Genomic DNA, 23,489 nt, shown 5'->3' on the forward strand with positions numbered 1-23,489 from the left:
CTTGTTGGCCGCCGAATCAGATCATTTCAAACTCGAATAAATTATTCAAATATTGTCTCCACACACAACGACAGCAATACTCATCTCACGCGTTCTTGTTGTTCGGGCTGCTCGCGAGCGAGAGTAGAGAGCAGCACACGGGGAGCACACAGTCGTTTGAGAGCGCAAATATATAATACATAATAAATGGTGTTGATCTATAAACCGTCCTTCGTCGCGCACGACGGTTCGGCTCCGATTTACTCCATCGACACGCATCCGGATGGCAGTCGATTTGCAACCGCTGGTGGCGACCGAAAAGTGAAAGTCTGGACCACCTCCGCGTTGCTCGACCGGAACAAAGAGAACGATAAGGAGTGTCCAAAACTTCTGGCGACGTTAGCGGACCATTACGGGCCGGTGAATTGCTGCCGGTTTAGCAAAAATGGCCGGTATTTAGCCACCGCTTCCACGGACTCAAACATTTTTCTCTACGAACTCCACGAAGGGAAAGGAAGAACGATGTTTGGGTCGAACGATGAACCGAACGTGGAAAATTGGTCGAACGTTGGGAAATTAAAAGGGCACCAATCGGACGTGATCGATATCGCCTTCTCGCCGGACGATAAGTACTTAGCGTCCGCGTCGTACGATAACTTGGTCAATGTGTGGGACGTGGAGATGAAGCAAATAGTCGCGACGTTGAAAGGCCATCAAAGTTTCGTCAAAGGCGTAGCCTGGGACCCGATCGGTAAGTTTTTAGCCACGCAAGGCGACGATAAATCGGTCATCATATGGCGAGTGGACGACTGGGAAAAAGTGTCCACGATTACGGAACCGTATCGACAATCCGTCGGCGCGACGTTTAGTATGCGTTTGTGTTGGAGTCCAGACGGGAAGGCGGTGACCACGTGTAACTCGTACAAGAAACCGAGCCACACGGCGAGTGTCTTGGAAAGAGGCGAATGGGACTCGAAATTTGATTTCGTAGGGCACAAAGGGCCAGTCGTGTGCGTGAGATTTTCACCCGGATTGTTCAAACAGAAAATTGAAGCGGCGGAAGATTCGAAAGATAACGATAGCGAGGATAAGCCAAAATTGCACACGGTGGTTGCATGTGGAAGTCAAGACACAAAACTTACGATTTGGAGAACGAATCGATCGAGACCGGTGTGCGTGATTAAATCGTGCTTTGAGGAGTCCGTGGTGGATTTGAGTTGGACGCCGAATGGCTTTTCGCTTTTGGCGTGCAGCACGGATGGTACGATGGGCGTCTTTACGTTTGAGGAATCCGAGATTGGATGCACGGTGAATAAAAGCGAATCGGAAGCGTTTTTCCGCGAGACGTACGGGGGCATGGTTGGACAGAAAAAAGTCGCGGTGTTGGAAGATCCCACGCTTTTGAAGTACACCAAGAAGAACATCAACGGCGAGACGACGACAAATGGTGGATTTGATTCGAAAAACGGCACTCCGATGGCACCGAAGCGCATCAGCGCGGTACCAGTTGCAGCACCTGTCATCCAACAAGCACCAATCCGTCAACAACAACAGCAAGAGATCATAGCTTCAGATGGGAGACGAAGAATTACGCCCATGGCGAACGCTCCGGGCACGCAAGTCATCGCGTCGCCGCCCTCCGCAAGGCCACCGCAGCAAATCATCACCAACAATGAAAATCAAGTGCCCAGAAATTTACCCGCTTATACCATGCCGACGACTACTACCGTTGCCGGCGTGAAACGGGTCGCTCCGCAGGAGATGATGCCTGCCGGTAACGCGCCGAAACGGTTGGCGCCTATGCCGGTCGGCGGCGGCGGCGGTCAGCCGCAAAGAATTCAGCCCATTCCGGCGGGTGGTCAACAACAAGCGCCGGCGCGATTGCTTTTAACGCCACCGCCGGCGAGGCAACAAATGACGGTGCAAGTGTCGCAGCAGCAGCAGCAGCAGCAGCAACAGCAGCAGCAGCAACAGCAACAGCAACAAGCGCGACCAGCTGTCCAGCAACAAGCAGCGCGTCAAATTATTCCAGTAGCTCCGATTCCGCAAACCGTGCACGCCAAACTAGTCGCCGAAGACGCGATGGTGGCGAACTCATTTGATGACCAAGATAACATTCCGACGGCGCCAGTTGTGCTCGAGTGCAAGAACGATTTTCAGCGGAACGCGAGTGATCTCGTCTGCTCGCGTTCGGGTGAAGAGTTATGGACAGATCGTCTCGATGCGAGATGTTCGCACATCACCGGGAACGCGAGGTACTCGTGCGTCGCGCTCGAAGACGGGTCGCTTCAAATTTATACCGAGACTGGAAGACGGCAGTTACCAACGATTGCGTTGGAAGGTGGGAAAGTATGCTTTATCGCGTGCGTAAATAGTAGTAAAACGAAAGAAGAAGAAGAAGTACAAATTGAAAGTTCGGAGACAAAACTTTTAGTTGTAACCACCGACGCGTCTTTGTACGTGTGGGATTTGGAGAAGGACAACGAAAGGTGCGTTTTGGAGAGTTCCATCGCGAGCATTTGCTTCAATCGTAGAGACGGAGCGCGAATTTCTCGCGTTTCGTTGAGCGAAAAGGGTGTTCCGCTCGTGACGTTATCGAACGGCGTAGCGTACGCGTTCCACAAAAAGTTGAAGGCCTGGGCTAAGGTTGCGGACACCTCCTTTCAAAAATCCGAGTACTTTTCGAGATTACGGTTCGGCTCTACCGACGGTTCGGGCGGTGAAGTGCGAAAGTTGCAAACATCTGCCGCACGATTAGCGATTGGTGCTATGGCTAATTCAATGCGTTCTTTCTCGTCGTTCCAGACGCCAAAGCGCGAATCTGGCCGTCATCTCGAGCAAATATTGCAATCGTGTAAAGTTCTCGGGAGTGAGAAAGAATTCAAAGCTTGGTTACGAACGTACGCCACGCACTTGGCTTCAGAATCGATCGGGAACGATCAGCGCACGCACTTTGCCGGCGCAGAGAAGCAACTTCGCGAGTTGTGTGAAGAACTGTTAGGTTCAATCTCGAAGAGCGATAAGGAGATGGAGAAAGACGGCGAACACGGTTTGATCCTCGGCATGAAACGAAGAGATTTATTGAGAGATGTCGTCATTCCCGCACTCGCGAGCGACGGTTTGTGCCAGAGATTAGTCACCGAAACGATCGAGCTTCTCGAAGCTGCTGAAAAGGCGAAATAACGACACGTAGTTCATTAAACTAACGCGCAATACTACAAAATCTGTTGTAACACAACCAATCTCTACTTAAAAATACTATATAGCTTCGTTCGCGGCCATCCCCCAATGAGGATCTCGAGCAACAACCACTTCACCCGGTTTAACGACTGCACCAGAAAGCCATTGTACAACGTCTGGACTCGTTTTATGTTCCTGCAAATGCTTATCTGGATACCTCCCGCTGCTCGGAGCGAACGGCTTCGTCGGGTCGGCCTGATTCTTCAACCAACACTCGTGTTGCTCGTGGTCGTGAATGTCCCCACTCCAACATTTTCCGTCCCGCTTTTCATTCGGGGGACAGTATACCCAAATGTTGCACAACAACTTCTTTTCAAACGGCGCGGTACCGCAGTTCCCGCGCACTCCAAAACTAGTGTTGAAAAACATCGTCCCGGAGTTTGCGCCTTCCCCGCCGCATATCTCCGCGTGTTTTCGACACGCGTCGCAACACTCGCTCGCCGTCTTTGTCCGAAACGTCATCCCCCAAGTCAGCGCAAACCCATCGTACCCGGAATGCTCGTTCGGCCAACACTTTTCGTTCTCCATTGGAAACTCTTCCTCACCGTATACTCTCACTAAGTTTGCGTTCGCTTCGTTTTTCTCTTCAATATCAATTTCACCTTTCATTTCCATCATTCTCGCGTCCGCTCGTTCCGCCGCGTTCAACAAATTCTCTCGACTCGCTCGATTCTCTCTCATCCCTTGCAACGTGCTCGTATCACCCTCTCGATATTTTGAGGCCACGTCCCGTATTCTCTCTCGGGCGGCTCGGATGGCATCGCGCGGATTTCCCACTAATCCTTCCTTCTTCTTCGCGCTCATCTTTTCTCCTCTTGCAAAGGAAGAGGAGGAGGCAGAAAACGCGAAACGTTCGGACATGAAGTACGTCGAGTTATACGTGAGAAACAGACACAGTGCGAGCAGAATCGTCCCGAGAATCATCTGAGACGACTTAAGTTTCATCGTCATCTCGCGTTCGTTGTGTAAAAGAAATCTTTTTCTCCCCCCCCGAGAAAGGAATTTTTGCGCTTTTTTGTGTGTGCAGTCAAGAGAGTTTTTCTCTACTAAAAATACCTCTTTATCACGCACAAATAGTACACACACACACACAACACACAAAAATAATGTCTACGGTATCACCTGATATCCGCATCCAAAAAGACGACTCGATCGTCCGCAACATAGAAACGGCGATGGAGAAAGAAGCGAGTCTGGACGAAGACGCGACGACATCCATTAAGAAGAATAAAACTTCAACTTTTTCTTCTTCAGGAGGAGGAGGCGTTTTGTCCGCGAGAAGCGCTTTGACGAGACTGGAAAACCATCTGGTGGATGCGAACGAGAAAGAGCTCCCGCACACGAGGTCAGCGTTTTCGCGCGATGGAGATATTTTGCGCGCGAATGAGGCGAAGGCGTTGGTTATTTTCGTTCGCATCGTTGTTCGCGCGTTTTCTTTCGCATGTGATTTTGAATTCAAATCTCTTCGTTTTCTTCTTCTTCTTCTCTCTTGGTTGCCTCGCGTTAACGCGTTCATCACTTCGATGAGACTAAAACGAAGAATTTTTTCTTTTAAACACAACACAGGGCGCGTAAACCGGCGGAACGCCTCGAGCCGACGTTTACGAGGTCGGAACCGAAGAAGAAAGGACGCGCGAAGAAAGCTACCGTCGTCGTCAAGAAAGTCGAGAAGAAGAAGAAGGTGACGAAGAAGAAGCCGGCGAAGAAGAAGACGAAGGCACCGGCGAAGAAGAAGAAGACAAAGGCGCCGGCGAAGAAGAAGACAAAAGCGCCGGCGAAGAAGAAGGTCGCACCGAAGAAGAAAAAAGATGCGAAGAAAACGCCGACGGAGAAGAAGAAACGAGCGTTGTCCAAGAACAAGTTGGTGACAGACACCGTTGCGCCGGTCGAGAACAAAGTTCAATCGAAACTTCCAATCGTCCAGGCCGCATCACCTGCGGAAGAAGGCCACGAACAAGAGAAAGAAAACACTCCGGCGGTGGAATAAAAGAAAAAGAGGAGGCATAAATCCTGTAAAGGACATGTATTACGATTGAGAGAGACAAAGACGATATGGTTATTATTCATGCATTTTCGTTGTTTATTTTATGAAACACACATACACACGCGCTAAATATTCTACGTGATCCGTGATCTTATTCTGGTTTGCGTGGCATGGTGATCTTGAAGCTCATCCCACCACCATCACTATTTTTAGTATTGATCGGAGCTTCTTCGATCGAATCTTCGTCGTCGTCATCGTCGTCGTCGTCGTCTTCTTCGTTCGTCAAATTATCTAAATTGACATCCGTGAACGACGTGTTCAACGCCACATCGTCTTCTTCGATGTTGCCGTAATCTTCCTCTTCGTCTGAATTATCGAGCATCACGAGCGGTTCATCTTCTTCTTTCCCTATCTTCGGCTCTGCTTCGCCAGCTCGCTCTCGCTCTTGTTCTATTTCTTTCTCTTTCTCAGCCGCTTGAACTTTTGCTAACTGCGCTTTTTGAAATGGTAACAAGGCTTTGGTCGTAGGTATCGCAAACGCGTCTTCCTCGTCGCCGCCTTTGACTTTACTCGACATTTGCTCGGCGGTAAGATTGCTCGACTTCAAACCCGTTTTTTCGACAAAATCCTTTCGTCTATCGTTGTTTGCGTCAACGTCCATGCCGTCAAGAGAGATTGCAGAATTAGCGATCAACTTGTTCATCGAGCGACCACCGCGTCCAAGATTCGAGGCATCCACGGGTGCGATGATTTCACCAGCCTTCGATTTTGCCGTCATCTCTATCGCGTCGTCTAAATCGTACTTTGTGTATCGAATCCAATCTGGGCACTCCTCAGGGCCCATGAGCGAAGATGGCCAATTCAACGTATCGTCGAGTTCGTTCCAAGTTTTCAACTCGTCTTCTGATCGACAGATCTTTTCGTTCAATTCGCGTACACTTGGCACGTTCGTTTCTTTCCTATTTCCAGCAGCTTGCGCAGCCATGAGTTTTTCAAGTGTTTCGCGTCTCTCTGAGTGCGTGGTTTGTCCATCAAAACGACCGGCATTGATGACTTCGTCTGCCATTTCAATCTTCTGTTGCTGAATGACGTTGCGAACGACCGATTCCACGGATTCACAATATGATCGGTCGTTACCACCCCAACCAGCAGTCGATGTATTTCCTTGAGTAGCCGCAGCAGCACCCGTGACGCTGGCTATTTCTTTATCATCTACGGCTTCCAAGTGTATCACTCGTACTTCTCGCGTTTGGCCGATTCTGTGAGATCTCGCGATGGCTTGTTCTTCATTCTTCGGGTTTGGGTCCGGATCGTACATCACAACTGTATCGGCAGTTTGTAAGTTCAAACCTCTTCCGGCTGCGCGAATAGAAAGCAAAAATATGAACTTGTTCGAGCCTTTTCGGTTGAAATCATTGATGGCGACTTCTCTTTGTTCTAACGGTGTCGTGCCGTCGATGCGGCAAAACTGTAAATTTTCGCCGTCCTCTGTAGTTTGTCGCCACTTCAGATAGACTTCCAAGAGATCTAATAATTTCGTCATCGTGGAAAACAGAAGAACTTTGTGTCCAGTCTTGGAAAGTTTAATGAGTAATCGGTCCAAAATCCACAACTTGCCGCAACTTCGTATCAAGTTAACACCTCGAAAATCGCCTCCTTTCTCGGGCGGGTACGATAAGCCCGGATGATTACAAATCTTGCGGAGCTCCATGCACCTATTGTGAAGGGGCAAATATCCACGAAAGGTTCTTTGCGCGGCTAAACCGAGCCTAGTATACGGTTCAACTCGAATAGACCCCGTCGCGTTGATCCAAGAATACGCGTTCGATTGAAAGGCCGAAAACGGGCAATGAACGACAACGCTCTTCCTCGGCGGAAGTTTACTCTCCACGTCTTGCACTAATCTTCGAAGCATAAACGGTTCTAAAATTTGGTGCAGTCGAGAGATTACGATGACTTTCTTTTCCCGTTCCATCCAATCGTCTTCTTCTTCGTCCTCGTTTGCGTTACCGGCGCCACCACCACCACCACCACCAATGACTTTTTGCCCTTGATTATCACCCGCTTTTGTTTTCCCGAACCACTGCTGAAACACTTTTGCCGAATCAAAAACTTCCGGCAACAGCAGGTTCAATAAACTCCACAGTTCGCTGAGATCGTTCTGTAACGGCGTTCCAGTCAACAGCAAACGTCTTTGCGCTCTAAACTTGTCTAAATCTCTACTTAATTTTCCTTCGCGATCTTTCAATCTCTGCGCCTCGTCGATTATGATGTACTTCCAATTCACTTTCGCCAGCTTGGACCGATCGCGCATGATGAACTCGTACGTCGTCACTAAAACGTTGAATTTGAGCTGCAACACTTGCTTCTGAAATATTTTCGCGCGTTGCTCGCGACTGCCGACGTAATAGACGCAATTTACGTGCGGTAACCATCTCTTTAACTCTGCTTTCCAGTTCACGATTACCGCATTCGGCACGATGATAATGTGAGGTCCAAAGTTTTGCTTAGACTCCCAGAGATACGCAATCAAAGAGCAAACTTGGACGGTTTTACCCAATCCCATCTCGTCTGCTAAGATACCGTTTAAGCGATTGTTGTGTAAACTCACCATCCATTGCAAAGAAACAATTTGGTAATCGCGCAACTGACCAAACGTCAACATCTTTGGTTGTTCGGTAATAATTTCCTGTTCGCTGTGCGCCACGGCGTAATATTTCTCCGTGTTTTGAATCCCGTCCTCTTTCGTTTGCGAAATCATCTTCTCGCCGTTTTCTAACGTCGCCTCTCTCGCTGCTTTTTCCGCCGCTTCTTTGATTTCATCTTCGTCTAAGCCTTCCGCTGCGGCTTTTGCAGCCGCTTCTGTCGCCGCTTCCGAACGCGCCTGCGATATCTTTACCGACGCAATCTTTCCTCCGAGTTTTTCTAAATATCCTTCCGTTTCCGAAAGGAACTCTTGTAGCGCTTCGTATTTATTACCTTCGCCTTCGCCGTCTGCGCCGGCGGGGTATCCCTCGATGCTCTCTTTCGTTTTCGCTGCTTCCGCTAAAAGTTTTTTGTATGCTTCTATGTCGTTCGATTTTAACGCTTCCATTCTCTTTGCTCTTTCTGCCGCGTCGTCTCTTGACTTTACCAAGTACGCTCTCGCCATCCTATCGTGCATCTTCACCATTTGGCGATTTCTCGTTTGCAACACGTCTGCTCGTTGATTTGATTCTTCGTTCAATCTTTTTCTCGTCGAAAGTATCAAACGCCACCGCTCCGATGACTCTTTCTTCTCTTTCTTCGACCGTAACTTGATCTCCAACTCTCTTTGCTTCTCGTCCATCTTCACCATCTTCTTGTACGACCTCTCCGGCAAAGCCATAATCTTTCTCTGCTCGGCAATCATTTCTCGTCTTAACTTTCTCTGTTCCTCCAACAATCCTAAACTTTTAGTTCTGATATTCTGTCTGATTTTCCACTCGCCTTCGTCCACAATCTGTCTTTCTCTCATCATCCCGTCTTCCTTACCATTATCTTGAGCGGCGGCATGAAACGTATACTTTTGTTTCACAACTCTTTCACGAAGAAGATCAACGCCTCGCGTCACTCGCGCGTCCACCTCGCCTTCGAATAGACGCTTCAACTCGTTACACTTCGAGTACTGACGTTCGTCGTCGTCCTTGTCCTCGTCGAAGCCGTCGTCGTCATCCTTGTCCTCTCGTTGCACACTCTCCGTAAACTTCATGTCTTCTTCGTTGATCGTTTTTGTCGTCGTTATCTCGTTGTTGTTATTACTATTTCGAAGCATGGTCAGCGTTGGATCTTGCAGCAACCTCGCGTTCAATCTCCACGGCAGCATCTCTTTGCTCATCATCTCGTCTCGGTCTTTGTTCAAATCAATCGCGTTCGCGAAGAGCGCGTTCGGGAAGCTCGTCCAGATCTTCGAGTGCGAGTGCGAGTGCGTGGACGGCGCGATGCCTACCTCGCGCAAGAGCAGAAATCGAAGCTGCGCGTGGAACGCTTTCGTTTGCGCGTCCGTAAATAACACCATCGTTTCTTCTTCCTCTTTCTTTCTCTTTTCTTCTGTCATCATCATCAATTGGGTTCCTCCATCGTCGACTTCTTCTTCCATCGTGCGTTCTTCTTTTGTCGTCGCGTCGACGGCGAGACCAACTTTTAGGCTCCAAACGACAACGAGACAACAAGAGAACAACGACAACAACCAAAAGAAGAAGAAGAGGAAGAAGAGGAAGAAAAAGAGAGAAGCAGAGAGAGAGAAAAGAGAAAAGAGAGAAAAAGTTTTGAGAGAGAATCTGCTTTTTTTTTTGTGTTTTTTGGCTGCTTTTTTTTTTGTTGTTTGTGTCGTTTTTCTGTTGTTTTTTTTGGGACTTTCAGAAAGAGAGAAAACTCTTTTTACGTAACACAACGACGCTTTATTATCATTTATCCTCTTCTCTATATATCCACAACACAAACGCAAAAAACACGACCACCGAACGCACTGCTGCGATACACAACAACAACTTTACAGTAACATTATTAAAATGGGCAAAATTAACATCGAAACGGAAGTTGAATCCGTCCTCTCGGAACAATCCGCCACGTGCGAGAAACTCAAAATTCGAGTCTCCGAGACGGTTGAAGGGGTGAATTTGTCGGCGAAATTTGTCCTCCCGGTGAACGTGGAGGTATCCTCCAAAGGCAATTTGGATGCGAACATGCAGACGAGTAAAGTGGACTTAGAAGCCGCGAAGGATTTTTGGAAGATCAAGTTAGACGACGTGGACCAAAACACGCAGAATATTATGGATGTGTTGAAAATCTCCGTGAGAGAGAAAGTGTCGGCGATCGACTCGACCGCGACGTTGGAGTGGAAGGCGAAAGGAAACGCGGTGAAAGGCATTTTGGAACCACCGGTTTTCGAAGGCGTGAAGTCAACGCTGGAGTTTGATAACTCCAAGAAGCAATTGACGGTGACTGCGAAGAAGAAAATCGATAAGATTGACGTCTCCGTGAAAGCGGACGCGAACGTCAAGACGCAAACGTTCAAGGGAGGGAAAATGACCCTCAGTTATCCGCTTCCGGAAGGCGTGAAAGGAAGCTTGGAAGCCTCTACGAACGGGAGCGGTAAGATTACTTTGAGACGAGGTAATTTGAGCGCGAAGATGCCGTTGAAGAACTTTACGAGCGCGCCAAATATGAACGACGTGAAGTTGGAGTTCAACTACTCCACCGATATCGCTTCGTTTTAAGAACGGAAAATAGCGTTTATCATCCTCAAAGGCAGAATGAACGACAGACAGTACTAAATACAATAGAGAAAACGATGACGACATTGATGAACTTATACGGAGAAGAAGAGAGGAGAATTACGGGAGTGTTGTTCATTTCTAGTCATTCTTTTATAAAAAAACACACATACTGGTACGTGAATATAATTACTTCAATACTTTTATCCAGACTAGAGGGCTTCGACGAGTTCTTTGAAATCCATCACGAACCAATCCGCCGTTTTTTCCACGTTCTCCCTTCTTACCGTTCCACCGTACCCTATAACAATATCTGCTCCATTCTCTGCTCTCGCTTCCACGTCCGTCGCGCCATCGCCAACCATCACGACTGTTTTGAAATTCCCGGTTTTCTTCACGTGCGCGACGGCCAAAGCCTTTCCGCCCGCGCGCCACGTAAACTCGTTTTCGTCGTCGAATGGTTTCTCTGAATTCATCGATCCATCTTCTAAATATAACAAATTATTCGCCCAAACGTTCGTAGGGACTGGGATATCTAAACATTCCGCAATCGGATGGATCATTTGTCGAAACCCTCCGCTCACTAAATACACCGTCTTCCCTTTTTCTTTCAACTTGTCTCTCAGTTCTTGGAATCCGTTCGAAAGTTTCACCGGATACTCTTTTAAATACGCATCCATCTGCTGTCTCGAACACTGCATCGCGTTTAATCGATAAAACAAAGCCTTCTCGAACGGAATTTCTCCATTCATAGCTTGCGTGGTCACCTTCGCCACCTCTTCGCCTTTGCCGAGATACGCCGCCAACGCGTCGATACCTTCGTGATCGATGACAGTCGAGTCCACGTCAAAACACACGGCATCGCACATGCGCCAAATTTCCAAAGCTCTCGCTTTCTTAGAAGAAGAAGAAGAAGAACCACCCATCGTTGATTCTTCCGCAGGGGTCGCTTTGGTCGAACCACCCGAGCTCCTTGTTCGTTGTTTTTGAGGTGCAAAGCGACGGCTGTCGGTTTTTACGCACGCGGAATAACAACAGCAACACGACGACGACGAGATGGATGACGACATTAATAATTACTTTTTAATGTTCGACGACAATTTCCGGTCGCAGGCTAAACTTCTTCTCCTTCCTTTCCAATCGTTTCAGAAACGCGGTTTCCGTTTCCACTTTGACTAAATGTTTGATCTTTTCGATCTGTCCTCGAGTCGTGCTCGTGTTCGGGACGACTCTCGACGCTCGAGGTTTACGCAATCCTAAAGCTATACAGGTGAGTTTAATCGTGTCTCGCTTTCCAGCTAACCCGCGACGTAAGGTGACGACGAGCTTTTCAGTCGCCGTTTTGTGCAAAGACATAAACGAAACTTCTTCGCGTGCAAAGGAGAGAAAACTTTGTGAAGAATGCGATGAGAGCAGAGAAGTGATTTTGTGCGTCTTTCTGTGAAGAAAGTTCTTTTGATAAAACTCTTACTGCGAGCGCGCAGAGATACATACACAAACCGTCGTCTTCAATTCTCTTAATTAGATACTCTTACGTTATTATTATTAAAGTTTTATGAACTATGATTTTAATGCACCGCCCCGTCGTCCGTCGTCGTTTAGGATCGATCCGGGATGGACTTGGAATCCGTCGCTACGCCCATGCAGTTCAAACCATTGTCGACGTATATGGTGCTCCCAGTAATCGCCGAGGCTAACGGCGAGCACAAGAACGCGGCCGTGTGTCCAACCTCGATGGCATCCAACGGCTTTTCGCTCAACGGCGCGTTCGTCATGGAGTAGTTGATCATATCGTCGATGAAACCGATGGCTTTAGCGGCTCTCGAGCCCAACGGACCGGCGCTGATGGTGTTCACGCGAATGCCCCACTTTCTCCCAGCTTCGAACGCCAACACTCTCGTGTCAGACTCCAAAGCCGCTTTGGCGGAAGACATACCACCCCCATACCCTGGGATGATTCTTTCACTCGCCAAATACGTCAAAGAAATGCACGCGCCGCCTTTGTTCATCAACGGACCAAACTTTTGCAACATCGCAATGTTCGAGTACGAACTCGCGGAAATCGCCCCCAAATAACCTTCTCTCGACGTCTCCAACAACGGTTTTGCCACTTCTCTGCCGTTCGCCAACGAGTGGACCAAAATATCAATCTTACCAAAATCCTTCTCCACGCATTCGGCGACTTCGCTCACGGTCCACTTTTCGTTACCTGCGTATCGCTTGTTCGCCTTCACATCTTCCGGAACGTCATCCATGGTGTCAAAAACCGCGTCCATGGGGTAAATCTTCGCGAATTCCATCAAACTGCCATCCGATAACTTTCTCGACTCGTCGAACTTACCTCTTCTGTACGAAGTCTCGAAGATATTCAACGCCGGCACCCACGTGCCGAGGATAACGTCCGCCCCGGCTTGACTCAACGCCTTGGCGATGGCCCATCCAAAACCGTTGTCGTCCGCCACGCCGGCAATGAACGCCTTCTTACCTCTCAAATCAATCGGTAACGTGGTGCTCGACGCCATCGTTCGAACCACTCTGGCCGCCGCACTCGGAGAAGAACGCTTCGCACTTTTAGAGATGCTTTTCCCCAACGCGTTTCCGCCGCGAAGGATCGTTTTTTGCGCGAACAATTTCGAAGTCGTCGTCGTCGTCATGATGATTGATTTTAACGCTGTTTTTGTTGTCGTGATAATACTAACGATGGTGTATAAGCGCGTTTAGTAGATAATACTATGATCAAACGAGCGCGTGTAAAGTTGTGTGTGTCTTTCTTCCGCGCGTAGTAGTACTAAAAAGTGCGTCTGAAAATGTGGTTTGTTTGTGGATAAAGTCTTCAGGAACTTTTTTGTTTTTCAAAATGGAAAAATCAACCTTTTTTGACGACGAGAAAATTTTTAGGAGGAAAGAGTGCATGAGAGTGTTTAAGTGTGTTTCTACTCCTGGACGTGTTCATTTTTATAATACAACGCGCGCGTGAGTAGACGCACACAGGAGGAACCGACGCACGCGAGATAGACGCACGGCGAAAAGCAGGTTTTATTTACAACGACGAGTTTCAGTCTCAAAACTCTCGATCGGGCATCACTTTCGGGGCGATGAGCGACCAGAGATAAAGAAACGCGGTGAAATACGCGCACGTCGCTTTAATCCAAAAGCTCTCCGCCGTCGTCGAGGATATCGCTTTTGTACCGCCGCTATTTTCTTCTTCTTCTTGCGTTACTTTTACCCACCCGACTAATAAACACGCGGCGTGCATGCTGGCGACTAAAAACACGCCGTGGAAAAACGTATACGCGGCGCTGCCGTGCTCGTCGTCGTCGTCCGTAATGTGCGCGACGCCTTGGAAACGTTTGTGTCCACTCGCCGCTTTGAAGGCTGATAAGGCAACCACTCCTAATTGAACGACAAAACCAACGATTTCGATAATCTCTTCGTCTTTACTCTGCATCGTCGCGTTGTCCACTAAATTGCACGTTTTCGATCTTTCCATGCTCGCCGACGCCATCAAATACGCCACGTACAAAGCGACAATCGCGCTGGTAAATAAACCTCCTCGGATATCTTCCATTAAACTAAAGCCACAACATATGACGACGAAAACAATCGCCATCGAAAGTGCCGCGACTGTCGTCTTATCTCCGTCGCAATCGTACCGCGTAAAACTCAACGCGAACGTCGCCACCGCCAACGCGAACGCGACAATCGTCCCCACAACTAACGCTATCGCCCCAGCGCGTCCCTCTTCCGCCTTCTCCACCAAATACTCGTTCAGCTCATACACCGTGGCTATGATTACAATCATCTGGACGAGTAAAAACACCCCGGCGCCGAATCGAAACACTTGGAAGGCGACGTCGACGCTCTCGCTCGGCACCCACCAAAACGAGACGCAAAGAAAAGCCAACCAGAGTAAAAGTTTAAACGGCCAATACGCCACGTGCACGCGATATCGTACGTTTAAATTCTCGAATCGGTCTCTTCTCGATTGTTTTAAAGCTTGTCGTCTTTCCTCGTCCTCTCCTTCTTCTTTCTCTTCTTCTTCCTCTGTCTCGGGAACGTCCGCTTTAAACGTGACCAAAAGCATACACGAAAAGAAGAGCACGTTCGTGAGCGCCACTCTCATCGCGCTTTCGTACGCGCACCGAGAGCCTTGGCATCCTTGCATTTCCGTGTGTGTGAACTTTTCGATCGAACTCGTTTCGGACGGGTAGTTGTCTCGCATCTGCCACGCGAGAACTTGCGTGAGGAAATAGGAAACGAAGTAGACGGATTTGAAAGATTTCTCGCCTCTTTGGTGGATGTTTAACGCGTTGGCGCAACAGTTCAAGGCGGAACATCCCGCCCAGGACGCGCAGCAAAGAAAAGCAGACATAATAATAAAGCTTTAGTTTAACGCGACGATGATGATGATGATTTTGTTCTCTTTTTTGGGTTCAAGGCGAGAGAGAGAGAGAGAGAAGAGTGTGGAATGTAGTCGTTGTTTGGTTGTTTCCCAACTGTGAAAATCCTCTCGGAAGACCAAAAAATGACACAAAGAATAGTTTCGTATGTGTGTTGTTTAGTAGCACTGCTGCTGCTGCTGCTGCTCTTAAAGTTGTTCAAGTCTACACATTATTCTATCATTCTATTCTATTCTATTCTTCGCTATTTTGCTCCTATCATAAAAGTCATGAATACTTTTACAGTAAACCTTCGGTGAGACGAGGCGTTTTTTTCTCTCCTCCCGCGCTCAAGAAAGGAATCGCTTTTCCTTCATCTTTGTCGTCGTCGTCGTTTCCATCGCCTGGTTTCCTCTTCCCAAATCTGGCGGAAGTCGATGGTACCATATGTTTCATCGAAGGCGTGCGATCGCGAGCAGATAGAGATGGAGTTCGTCTGCTTGAAGTCATTCGTCGTTCGGATTGACGCATGGCGCGATTCACGTCCATCCTCAAAAAGTCTTCACCGGTATTGCCACGTCCAGGCGTCGACTTTCGAAGTAGACGAAGCGCACTTTCGCTCAAACCACTCGTCGTCGTTGGCGTTTGCGCTTGCTTGCGCAGTTTCCGCTTGACTACGTTGGCTTTTTCTAGCTTTCTCGCCGCGAGTTCGCGGACGTCTTCGCGCGCGAATCTGTACAAATTTTGTTCCTCCACGCTTTCTCCAGCCGCTCTCGCAACGATATCTTCTCCTCCTCCTCCTCCTCCAGTCAATGATGAAATGCGCACAGGCGTTGCATCTAAAACACCCCAAGTCATTATCGGCGTAAAATTGTCGCGACCAGGCGTGAAACTTGGCGTCGTGATTCGCGAATAATTCACGTTTGGATTCATCTCTTTTTCTCTTTGTTCTCGAAACAAAGCCAACTCTTCCTCGTCGACTTCGTTCACTTCTATTACGTGACTGTTATTCGAGCTGTTGAATCGAGTGTTACGCGCAAACGTTTCCTTCGGAGCTGTTGTCGCGCCTAAATTTGCCAATTCGTTCTTCGATAAAGCCAAAGCCGAGTCTGGTCGGAAGAACAACGCGTTCTGTCCCGGTTCCGCGAGCGCCAAGGCTCCCGATTTTGTCCTCGCTCCTTCGCTGCCATCACTGAGCCTTTGCACATTCATCGCGCTGTGAATCTTCTTTGCGTCGAATAATTTTGCATTCTTCTCTCTTCTCTTCTTATTTATCTTCTCCAATATATCCTCGAACGATTTGTTATCTTCGGAAGTGTGCGAAGCGAGAAACTGCGTGAGCGTCTTGTTCGAGTCGAGAAGTTTTGTCGTTGTTGTTGTTGTTGTTGTTCTTTCCTCCTCTTCCTCATCATATTCTTCCTCTTCCTCTTCCTCTTCCTCTCTCCTTCTTCTTCTGGAGGAAAAGGAAAATCCAATTCCAGAAGTATCGCTCGTCGTCGGCGTATTCCTTCCTCCTTTTCCTCTCTCGGACGTGCTGCCGTAATAAAAACTCGGCGTCAAACCGTTACTGGTCCCACTCCTCGCCTCTTCCTCCTCTCTCATTCGTTTCTGAATGTTCCTCTTCGCCATTAAAATCTCCTTTTCGTTCCCTTTTCGTTCCGCGCGGAGTAAACGCAGTTCATCCTTCATTTGTGGAACGTTCGGGAAATAATCGCGTTCGATGATGTGTTCTAATCGAGCCGCGAATTCCTCCTCCTCGAGGACGATTTTTGTTTTCTTCTTTTGTGGTGGTTGTTTTTGTCGTCTGATGAATCGCGGAGGTGGTGGAGGCATCGTCGTCGTCGTCATTTTCATCGTCGCCTTCTTCTTCTTTTCTTCTTCTTTAAAGTCTTCCTCTTTGTCTTCGTCCTCGTCGTCGTTCGGCCGAGACCGAAAAGACATCTCACCGTCAAAACAATTTTTAGTTGCGACGAGAGAGAGCGGTGTTTTTGTGTGCACTTCTTTTTCCTTCTTTTTCTTTTCTACAGAGGAGAGAGAAAAGTTTGTCCGGTGCCTCCTGGACTCGCGTTCGTGGTTGACGAGTGGCCCTTCTTCTCAAAAGTGGTGAACCAAAAGAGAGGAAAGATTTTTTCACCAGCAGCCAAAAATGCCAGCCGCCGCCGAAAAAAATTTTCTCGAGGAAACCACCTCTTCTTCTCTCTCGTCGTTTCCTCTTCACACCTTCTTCCGTTTTTGTTGCGTAGAATTTTAGTATACACACCCGTATATATAAAAACCACCACACGAAGACGCGAATTTCCACACCGGTTTCATCTCGAACAACTTTAAAAAAATGTCCACGACGACTGCGAATCCACCAGCTTCGGCTGCGGCGACGAAAGGTACGAGATGAATTTTGTGTTTTTACTCTCACGCATCGAAATAATCTTCGCGTTCTCTCGGTGCATTTTTACGCCGCAAAATTGTTTTTCTCCTTCTCGGCGACGGAAAGGAGGGAGAGATGTGGGGATGAAAATGAACGCTTTGACCGCAAATGAACGATGCGAAGAGAGCGACGCACTTTTGTTAAGGGAAGTGGTCTCAATCGCGGTCGCAAAGGTCGTTCCTGAGACGGTTTCCGAGAGCGGCGCCGATTTTTCTTCCTCAATTGTGGCTTTGGGCAATTGACGGGACTTTTGCCGGGAAAAGAGAAGAATCTGTTGCATTTGTGCGAATAAAATCTTCTTCTTCTCTTAACTTTACTTTTATTCGAAAACCCAAATCCTTTATTAAAAACTGACTTATTAATTACTCTTTCTCAACATGCAAAACGACAGCGCCCGCACCAGCTGCCGCTGCTGCCGCTGCCGCCGCCGCCAAGGGCGCCGCGGCTGCCGACGAGAACGCCTCCAACACGTCCTTGTACGTTGGCGACTTGGAATCGAGCGCCACGGAAGCTCAATTGTACGAGTTATTTTCCACCATCGGTCCAGTTGTCTCCATTCGCGTGTGCAGAGATTTAATCACGAGAAGATCGCTCGGATACGCGTACGTGAACTTCTCGCAAGCGCAAGATGCGGCGAGAGCGATTGACGTGTTGAACTTTCAAGTGGTCAACGGGAAGCCGATTCGCATCCTATACTCGCAAAGAGATCCGACTATTCGTAAGTCCGGTGTCGGGAACATTTTCATCAAGAACTTGGACAAGGACATTGATACCGTCGCGTTGAGAGATACGTTCGCACAGTTCGGTAACATTGTTTCCGCCAAGGTTGCCACGGATGGTCAAGGCAACTCCAAAGGTTACGGCTTCATCCAATTCGATACCGAGGCGGCGGCGAAGGAAGCCATCGAGAAGGTCAACGGCATGGAATTGAACGACAAGGTTGTCTACGTCGGTCCATTTCAAAGAAGAGCGGAAAGAGGCACTACGGAAACGAAGTTTAATAACGTTTTCGTCAAGAACTTGGGCGATGAAGTTACGGACGAAGAGTTGAGAAAAGTTTTCGAAGGCTTTGGACCGGTGACTTCGGTTATGATTTCGAAGGACGAGGACGGTAAATCCAAAGGCTTTGGTTTCGTGTGCTACGAAACGCCGGAAGATGCGTCCAAGGCGGTCGAAGAACTCGATGGCAAGCACGGCGAAGAAGACAAGAAGTGGGTTGTCTGCCGAGCGCAAAAGAAGGCGGAGAGAGAGGCTGAGTTGAAGGCCAAATTCGAAGCTGAGAGAAGAGAACGTATGGAAAAGATGGCGGGCGCGAACTTGTACATCAAGAACTTGGAAGATGGCGCGGACGACGAAACGTTGAGAGAGCTGTTCAAAGAGTTTGGTACGATCACTTCGTGCAGAGTCATGCGCGACGCGTCTGGCGTTTCCAGAGGGTCCGCGTTTGTCGCGTTTTCCTCTCCAGAAGAAGCCACGCGTGCGGTGACTGAGTTGAACGGAAAAATGGTTGGCGCGAAGCCGTTGTACGTCGCCTTGGCGCAGCGTAAAGAAGACCGCAGAATGCGTTTGCAAGCGCAATTCGCGCAGAGATCGATGGGTCCGGGCGGTGTCATGGCGCCGATGTACGGTATGCCCCCGCCGGGCGTTCCGGGCGGTGGCATGCCGGGCATGTACTACGGCCAACCGCCGCCAGGTATGATGCCGCCGCAACCACAACCAGGGTTTGGGTTCCAACCGGGTATGCCGGGTGGGCCGAGACCGATGCCGGGTTACAACATGCCGGGCGTTCCGAACATGATGAGAGGTCCGGGTGGCATGGGCGGCAGAGGAGGCAGAGGCCGTGGCCAGCCGGGTATGGGTGGCAGAGGTGGCCCGCAAAACGGTCGCCAAAACTTCCGCCAGCAACAGCCGATGCCACCGATGCCGGGACAAGCGGCGCCGGAGCCGCCGGCTGCGGAATCGAACCCGATTGCGCTCATCGTTTCGCAACTCGGCACGGCCACCCCGGATCAACAAAGAATGATTTTAGGGGAAGCCTTGTACCCGTTGGTTGATGCCGTCGACTCTGCGAACGCCGCGAAGGTGACTGGTATGTTGTTGGAGATGGACCAAGCCGAAGTCTTGCACTTGATTGAATCTGCGGACGCGTTGAAGGCGAAGGTTCAAGAAGCGTTGGCTGTTTTGGCCGCCGCCTCGTCTGATTAAACGGATGATGATGACCCATCTTTTTCACAACCATTCGGCCTTACAACCGACATTTTATTATATATTTAGAAGAGAATAGGAGATTTACTACCAGTGTTCCAGAGTTCACTGAGTAGTAACGGGACTTGACAGCGGGAGTGATGCGACAGTATATTTTTTCGTTGACGCGCTCACCCCATGCCGCTGTTTTGCTCGAACGAGCCGCAAAGAAGCTTTGCCCTTATATGAGAAGACTTTGCGAAGGCTCCAGTCATGGGACTTAAAAAAAAATGAAAAATTAGGAGATGAATTACAATTCCTCTCCGCGAAAAATGCGCTCTCGCGTTCTGGTGGTTTTCGTAACCGCCGACGGAACGCGACAAATTAGGAAATACACACACACCACCACCACAACACCACTACCACCACCGTCACCACCACTTGCACAGAAAAACCAAAATATTTGTTGTTAATACACAATCTTTACTAAACTTTTATTATCAAACGTATTATTAAGCACTAAAGCTAACAGGAGGCGGAGAATAATCATCGCTATTTCCCTTGAAGTATATCTATTGCGGCCGCGACGTCGTTGTTTGATCTCTCCAACGCCAGTTTGCTTTCTTCTTCTGGGAAGCCCATCTCTACGAGTAACGTGATGAACTTTTTATTGTACGGAAACGCTTTAGTATTATTGGCTAAACCTGGAGAAGAAGACGGCGATTGTTGTTGTTGTTGGTTAAATAACGGCGGGGGAGGAGATGGAGGTTTACCTTTGCCCAACTTCCGTCCGACGCCTTTGATGGTCGGCGTTGACGTTGAACTTTTTTGACTCTCTCCGCTTTCCATTCTTGCAACGACCGGCACTTCCCACCACTTGAGTTTTCTCGTGGTCGTTCTCGCCGTACCTCCGGGCGATATGAATTGCTGCCCGCTTTCGACATCGCCTTCTTCCCTGCGCACTCTTCTCGCCGATTTGGATGTATTTTGTACGAATCCTTCCAAGCGTTCAATCGAAATCCCGGATAATATGAGATTCTCAATTCTATCTACAGCTCTCTCAGAGGGAATCAATTTGTTCAAATACCCTTTCACGTACAACGAACCTACCACCACGCCGCTCAAATGACCTAAAAACGAACTATTCGGCGCTAACAATTGCACAATCGCAATCAACGCGAAAGGATACATGTAAGCGTTCACTACGAACAAGCCGAAAACGTCTCTTTGTCTAATATTCGAGAACGCGGTATCTAAAACAACTAAACTGAAAATGACTCCCGAAAAACCAACCGCGCATTCGTTTTGATACCCACTCATTCCTAACAGGTACCACATCCCGCTCGCTAAGAGCACGTGCGTCGTCCCGCATAAAATCGTAAACAAGAACACGAGTAACGCGAAATTCACGCTCCCCAACTTCATCTCCAACCCATATGCGCCGATCTGAATAAACGCGCACATGTTCACCAACAGATGAAAAAACGACCCGTGCGTGAACGCGGACGTGAAAATTCTATAAAACTGTCCGAGAAAGTCCCCGCCTCGCATTAAAGCTGGTATCAAACACAACGTGGAATACGAAAACAATCGCAAGATTGCGTTGAAGAGGAACGCAAAGACGTTGATGGTGAACACACAGCGAGTGGTCATCGGTAGCTGCTGATATCGGGAAAAAAGCGTCATTTGCTGCCGATGCTGCTGGTTGCTGCCGTCCATCGTGATCGTCCGAGAGAGGGTCAGTCGTCGTCGAGAGATATGAAAATGGAGAGATTTTGAAAAACTTCCAAAAGTGCTGCTTCGTCGTCATTTTTGTACTCGTCACGCACGCACTAAAGCTGAAAAGATGTTTTCCGTGGTTTCTGCCGTGCGAAGAACTGCCGCGACTTCCTGCTCGACGTCCTCGTCTTTCGGCGGACACCAAAAGCAGCTCAGAAGAAAAACGAGTACTCGTTTGCAAGCGTCCAAGTTCGAGAAAATCTCCTCGTCGTCGTCTGAACAATCGTCTTCCGATGATGATAAACAAAGAGACGACGAGAAAGACGAGGAAGAAGACGGCGATAAGGAACTCCCGAACGATTTGTTCGACGCGGTGAACACGGCAGCTTCGGCAACCTCTCAGGCGATTTCTGCGGGCCAGTTAGGGATAATCGTGGAGTTATTAATCCCGGAGTTGTGGGACCCGATATCCGGGAACGTGATGGCGAACCCGGGAGATCAGTTGAAACAGTGGGAAATATCGCGGCAATTCGCGCAGAAACTGTTAGAGGAACGACCGGAGGGATTGGAACTGACGGTGGTGTTTCCGGACGCGGGGTGCGCGGCGTTGTTGAAAAACCGATGGGGCGACGAGTTGAAGTTTAAAATAGCCTCGGCGAACGATCGGATGTTAGTGCCGGATGATTACGAAGGCGTTCTGTTGTTCGCGGCGGCGGATCCGATATCGTTGGACGTGGTGGTGAAATCGACGAAGAAAGCGAACGAGTTGCAAAATCCGGTGATTTTGTTGAACCCTCGATTAGCGAGTGGGGATGCGGGGATTGGGTTGACCGTGAGACGATGGAGAGATCAGTTTTTAGGAGTCATGTGCGTGGCGTATTCGTTGAGGCCTTTACCGTGGTGCAACGGGACGGTTTTTAAGAAATTTCCCGGGCCGTGGAAATTGTACATCGAGAAAGAAAACGTTCCGGGAAGGTTTGAGTTAGTGCACGAATCGAATTCCAGACCGGCTGGGGATGAGTTGGACGATTTAGTTTCCGAGGTGTATCGAGGCCGCGACGTCGGAGAGGACGGGGAGATGAGAGAGAAGAGCGCGGTGGAGAAGCTGGCTGGTTTCGCCGCCTCCATGGCGCGCTTCGCGAAGAGTTTATCGAACTAATAATATTATTATCGTACGTGTGCGTTGTTGCTAATTATACATTTTAGAATTTAGGATATTCCGAACTTCTTCAGGCGCGCTTTAATGGCATCTAATCGTTTCTCGAGTCGTATCTGTTCCTCGTCTATTTCATCATCATCATCATCATCATCTTCTTCTTCTTTGCTATCGTATTCTACGCTGGAGGTGGTGGTGGTATTTGCGTCGTCGCTAAAGTCCTCGTCGCTTTCGTCCGTGATATTCGCGGCGGATATGAGCACGCGTCCATTTTTTGACTTTGCAATCGTCGGCTCGCTCTTCGCGCTCCTACCTTTCCTTCTTTTTCCTCTTCCTCGTTCCTCTTTACGCGTTCCTACCGATACGAACGGATCCTCTCGGAAGAAGGACGTCTGCGCGCTCTTGTTGGTGACCATATCAACCACCTTATTCGCGTCGTCGTTCGAGCGATGACGATGATGGCTAAACATCATCGCGCCATTATCGTCGTTAAAACTACCGCCGCGACGATACTGATTCGTACTCGTATCGTAAAAAGAAGAAGTCGTCCGAGCGCCGCCACCACCACCTACATTCGTCGTCGTCGTCGTATTCATCAACTCGTTCTCGCGTCGTCGTCGTCGCCAAACCTCTAAAATATCCACGTCTGTGTCTTCCTCTTCCTCCTTTTCGGCAAAACCGGCGGCGGCGTCGACAAACGACAGCGAACGCTTTCGTTGCTTTTCCTCCTCCTTTTCCTCCTCTTCCTCCCAGTTTTGGTGGTTGAGCGGATGATTTTGCCGGTCGGTGTGCGGCTGATGGGACAGACGATGATGACTTCTTCTGCAGTCGTCCTCGTTCTCTGTCTCTTCATCCTCTCGCCACCAAAACGATCGGTCGATCATCGCTTTCACGTTCTCTTTCTCGTTCTTCTTCTTCTTCTTCTTCTTCGTAGCGTTCGTTCCGTCGGTTCGTTTTTGCGTCAAAGTCTTCGTTGTTTTTGAAAATGCATCTTCTTCCTGCTCGATGATGGTAAAGGCATCTCGTTCGTCGTCGCTCGAATCGTCTCGCTCTCGAAACTTCGCAATTAAAGCGCCGATGAAAGACTCATTATTCTCTCCCTCTTCTTTGAGTTCTTCTTTTAGTTCTTCTTTCATCCTCGTTTATGTCGGAGTCTCGGCGCAGTTGTTTTCTCCATTCGTTCTGGGGA

General features: G+C 48.8%; 13 protein-coding genes across 13 annotated transcripts; 5 read left to right on the forward strand and 8 right to left on the reverse strand.

Moving 5' to 3' along the window:
- Window positions 1–186: 186 nt before the first annotated feature.
- On the forward strand, window positions 187–3,162 carry Bathy04g03650 (HIRA; the record flags this gene model as incomplete). The annotated part of the gene is made up of 1 exon (XM_007513391.1): window positions 187–3,162. The coding sequence occupies one exon, from the start codon at window positions 187–189 to the stop codon at window positions 3,160–3,162; it is 2,976 nt and encodes a 991-aa protein (XP_007513453.1).
- A 75-nt stretch (window positions 3,163–3,237) lies between these two features.
- Bathy04g03660 (predicted protein) lies at window positions 3,238–4,170 on the reverse strand (the record flags this gene model as incomplete). The annotated part of the gene is made up of 1 exon (XM_007513424.1): window positions 3,238–4,170. One exon carries the CDS (start codon window positions 4,168–4,170, stop codon window positions 3,238–3,240), a length of 933 nt encoding a protein of 310 aa, XP_007513486.1.
- A 155-nt stretch (window positions 4,171–4,325) lies between these two features.
- Bathy04g03670 (unknown protein) lies at window positions 4,326–5,206 on the forward strand (the record flags this gene model as incomplete). Its single annotated transcript, XM_007513504.1, has 2 exons — window positions 4,326–4,564; window positions 4,786–5,206. 2 exons carry the CDS (start codon window positions 4,326–4,328, stop codon window positions 5,204–5,206), a joined length of 660 nt encoding a protein of 219 aa, XP_007513566.1.
- Window positions 5,207–5,354: 148 nt separating this feature from the next.
- Bathy04g03680 (SNF2 super family) lies at window positions 5,355–9,239 on the reverse strand (the record flags this gene model as incomplete). Its single annotated transcript, XM_007513641.1, has 1 exon — window positions 5,355–9,239. One exon carries the CDS (start codon window positions 9,237–9,239, stop codon window positions 5,355–5,357), a length of 3,885 nt encoding a protein of 1,294 aa, XP_007513703.1.
- A 493-nt stretch (window positions 9,240–9,732) lies between these two features.
- On the forward strand, window positions 9,733–10,440 carry Bathy04g03690 (unknown protein; the record flags this gene model as incomplete). The annotated part of the gene is made up of 1 exon (XM_007513657.1): window positions 9,733–10,440. One exon carries the CDS (start codon window positions 9,733–9,735, stop codon window positions 10,438–10,440), a length of 708 nt encoding a protein of 235 aa, XP_007513719.1.
- Window positions 10,441–10,649: 209 nt separating this feature from the next.
- Window positions 10,650–11,363, reverse strand: Bathy04g03700 (phosphoserine phosphatase; the record flags this gene model as incomplete). Its single annotated transcript, XM_007513412.1, has 1 exon — window positions 10,650–11,363. The coding sequence occupies one exon, from the start codon at window positions 11,361–11,363 to the stop codon at window positions 10,650–10,652; it is 714 nt and encodes a 237-aa protein (XP_007513474.1).
- A 157-nt stretch (window positions 11,364–11,520) lies between these two features.
- On the reverse strand, window positions 11,521–11,793 carry Bathy04g03710 (predicted protein; the record flags this gene model as incomplete). The annotated part of the gene is made up of 1 exon (XM_007513675.1): window positions 11,521–11,793. The coding sequence occupies one exon, from the start codon at window positions 11,791–11,793 to the stop codon at window positions 11,521–11,523; it is 273 nt and encodes a 90-aa protein (XP_007513737.1).
- Window positions 11,794–12,035: 242 nt separating this feature from the next.
- Bathy04g03720 (enoyl-ACP reductase) lies at window positions 12,036–12,959 on the reverse strand (the record flags this gene model as incomplete). The annotated part of the gene is made up of 1 exon (XM_007513423.1): window positions 12,036–12,959. One exon carries the CDS (start codon window positions 12,957–12,959, stop codon window positions 12,036–12,038), a length of 924 nt encoding a protein of 307 aa, XP_007513485.1.
- Window positions 12,960–13,498: 539 nt separating this feature from the next.
- Window positions 13,499–14,809, reverse strand: Bathy04g03730 (predicted protein; the record flags this gene model as incomplete). The annotated part of the gene is made up of 1 exon (XM_007513602.1): window positions 13,499–14,809. The coding sequence occupies one exon, from the start codon at window positions 14,807–14,809 to the stop codon at window positions 13,499–13,501; it is 1,311 nt and encodes a 436-aa protein (XP_007513664.1).
- Window positions 14,810–15,116: 307 nt separating this feature from the next.
- Bathy04g03740 (predicted protein) lies at window positions 15,117–16,757 on the reverse strand (the record flags this gene model as incomplete). The annotated part of the gene is made up of 1 exon (XM_007513430.1): window positions 15,117–16,757. The coding sequence occupies one exon, from the start codon at window positions 16,755–16,757 to the stop codon at window positions 15,117–15,119; it is 1,641 nt and encodes a 546-aa protein (XP_007513492.1).
- Window positions 16,758–17,148: 391 nt separating this feature from the next.
- On the forward strand, window positions 17,149–19,446 carry Bathy04g03750 (predicted protein; the record flags this gene model as incomplete). The annotated part of the gene is made up of 2 exons (XM_007513535.1): window positions 17,149–17,197; window positions 17,633–19,446. 2 exons carry the CDS (start codon window positions 17,149–17,151, stop codon window positions 19,444–19,446), a joined length of 1,863 nt encoding a protein of 620 aa, XP_007513597.1.
- A 531-nt stretch (window positions 19,447–19,977) lies between these two features.
- Bathy04g03760 (predicted protein) lies at window positions 19,978–21,144 on the reverse strand (the record flags this gene model as incomplete). Its single annotated transcript, XM_007513706.1, has 1 exon — window positions 19,978–21,144. One exon carries the CDS (start codon window positions 21,142–21,144, stop codon window positions 19,978–19,980), a length of 1,167 nt encoding a protein of 388 aa, XP_007513768.1.
- A 127-nt stretch (window positions 21,145–21,271) lies between these two features.
- Window positions 21,272–22,303, forward strand: Bathy04g03770 (predicted protein; the record flags this gene model as incomplete). Its single annotated transcript, XM_007513803.1, has 1 exon — window positions 21,272–22,303. One exon carries the CDS (start codon window positions 21,272–21,274, stop codon window positions 22,301–22,303), a length of 1,032 nt encoding a protein of 343 aa, XP_007513865.1.
- Between the last annotated feature and the right edge of the window lie 1,186 nt (window positions 22,304–23,489).

Source organism: Bathycoccus prasinos (assembly GCF_002220235.1).
Source record: "Bathycoccus prasinos genomic : Chromosome_4".
Classification (NCBI taxonomy): domain Eukaryota; kingdom Viridiplantae; phylum Chlorophyta; class Mamiellophyceae; order Mamiellales; family Bathycoccaceae; genus Bathycoccus; species Bathycoccus prasinos.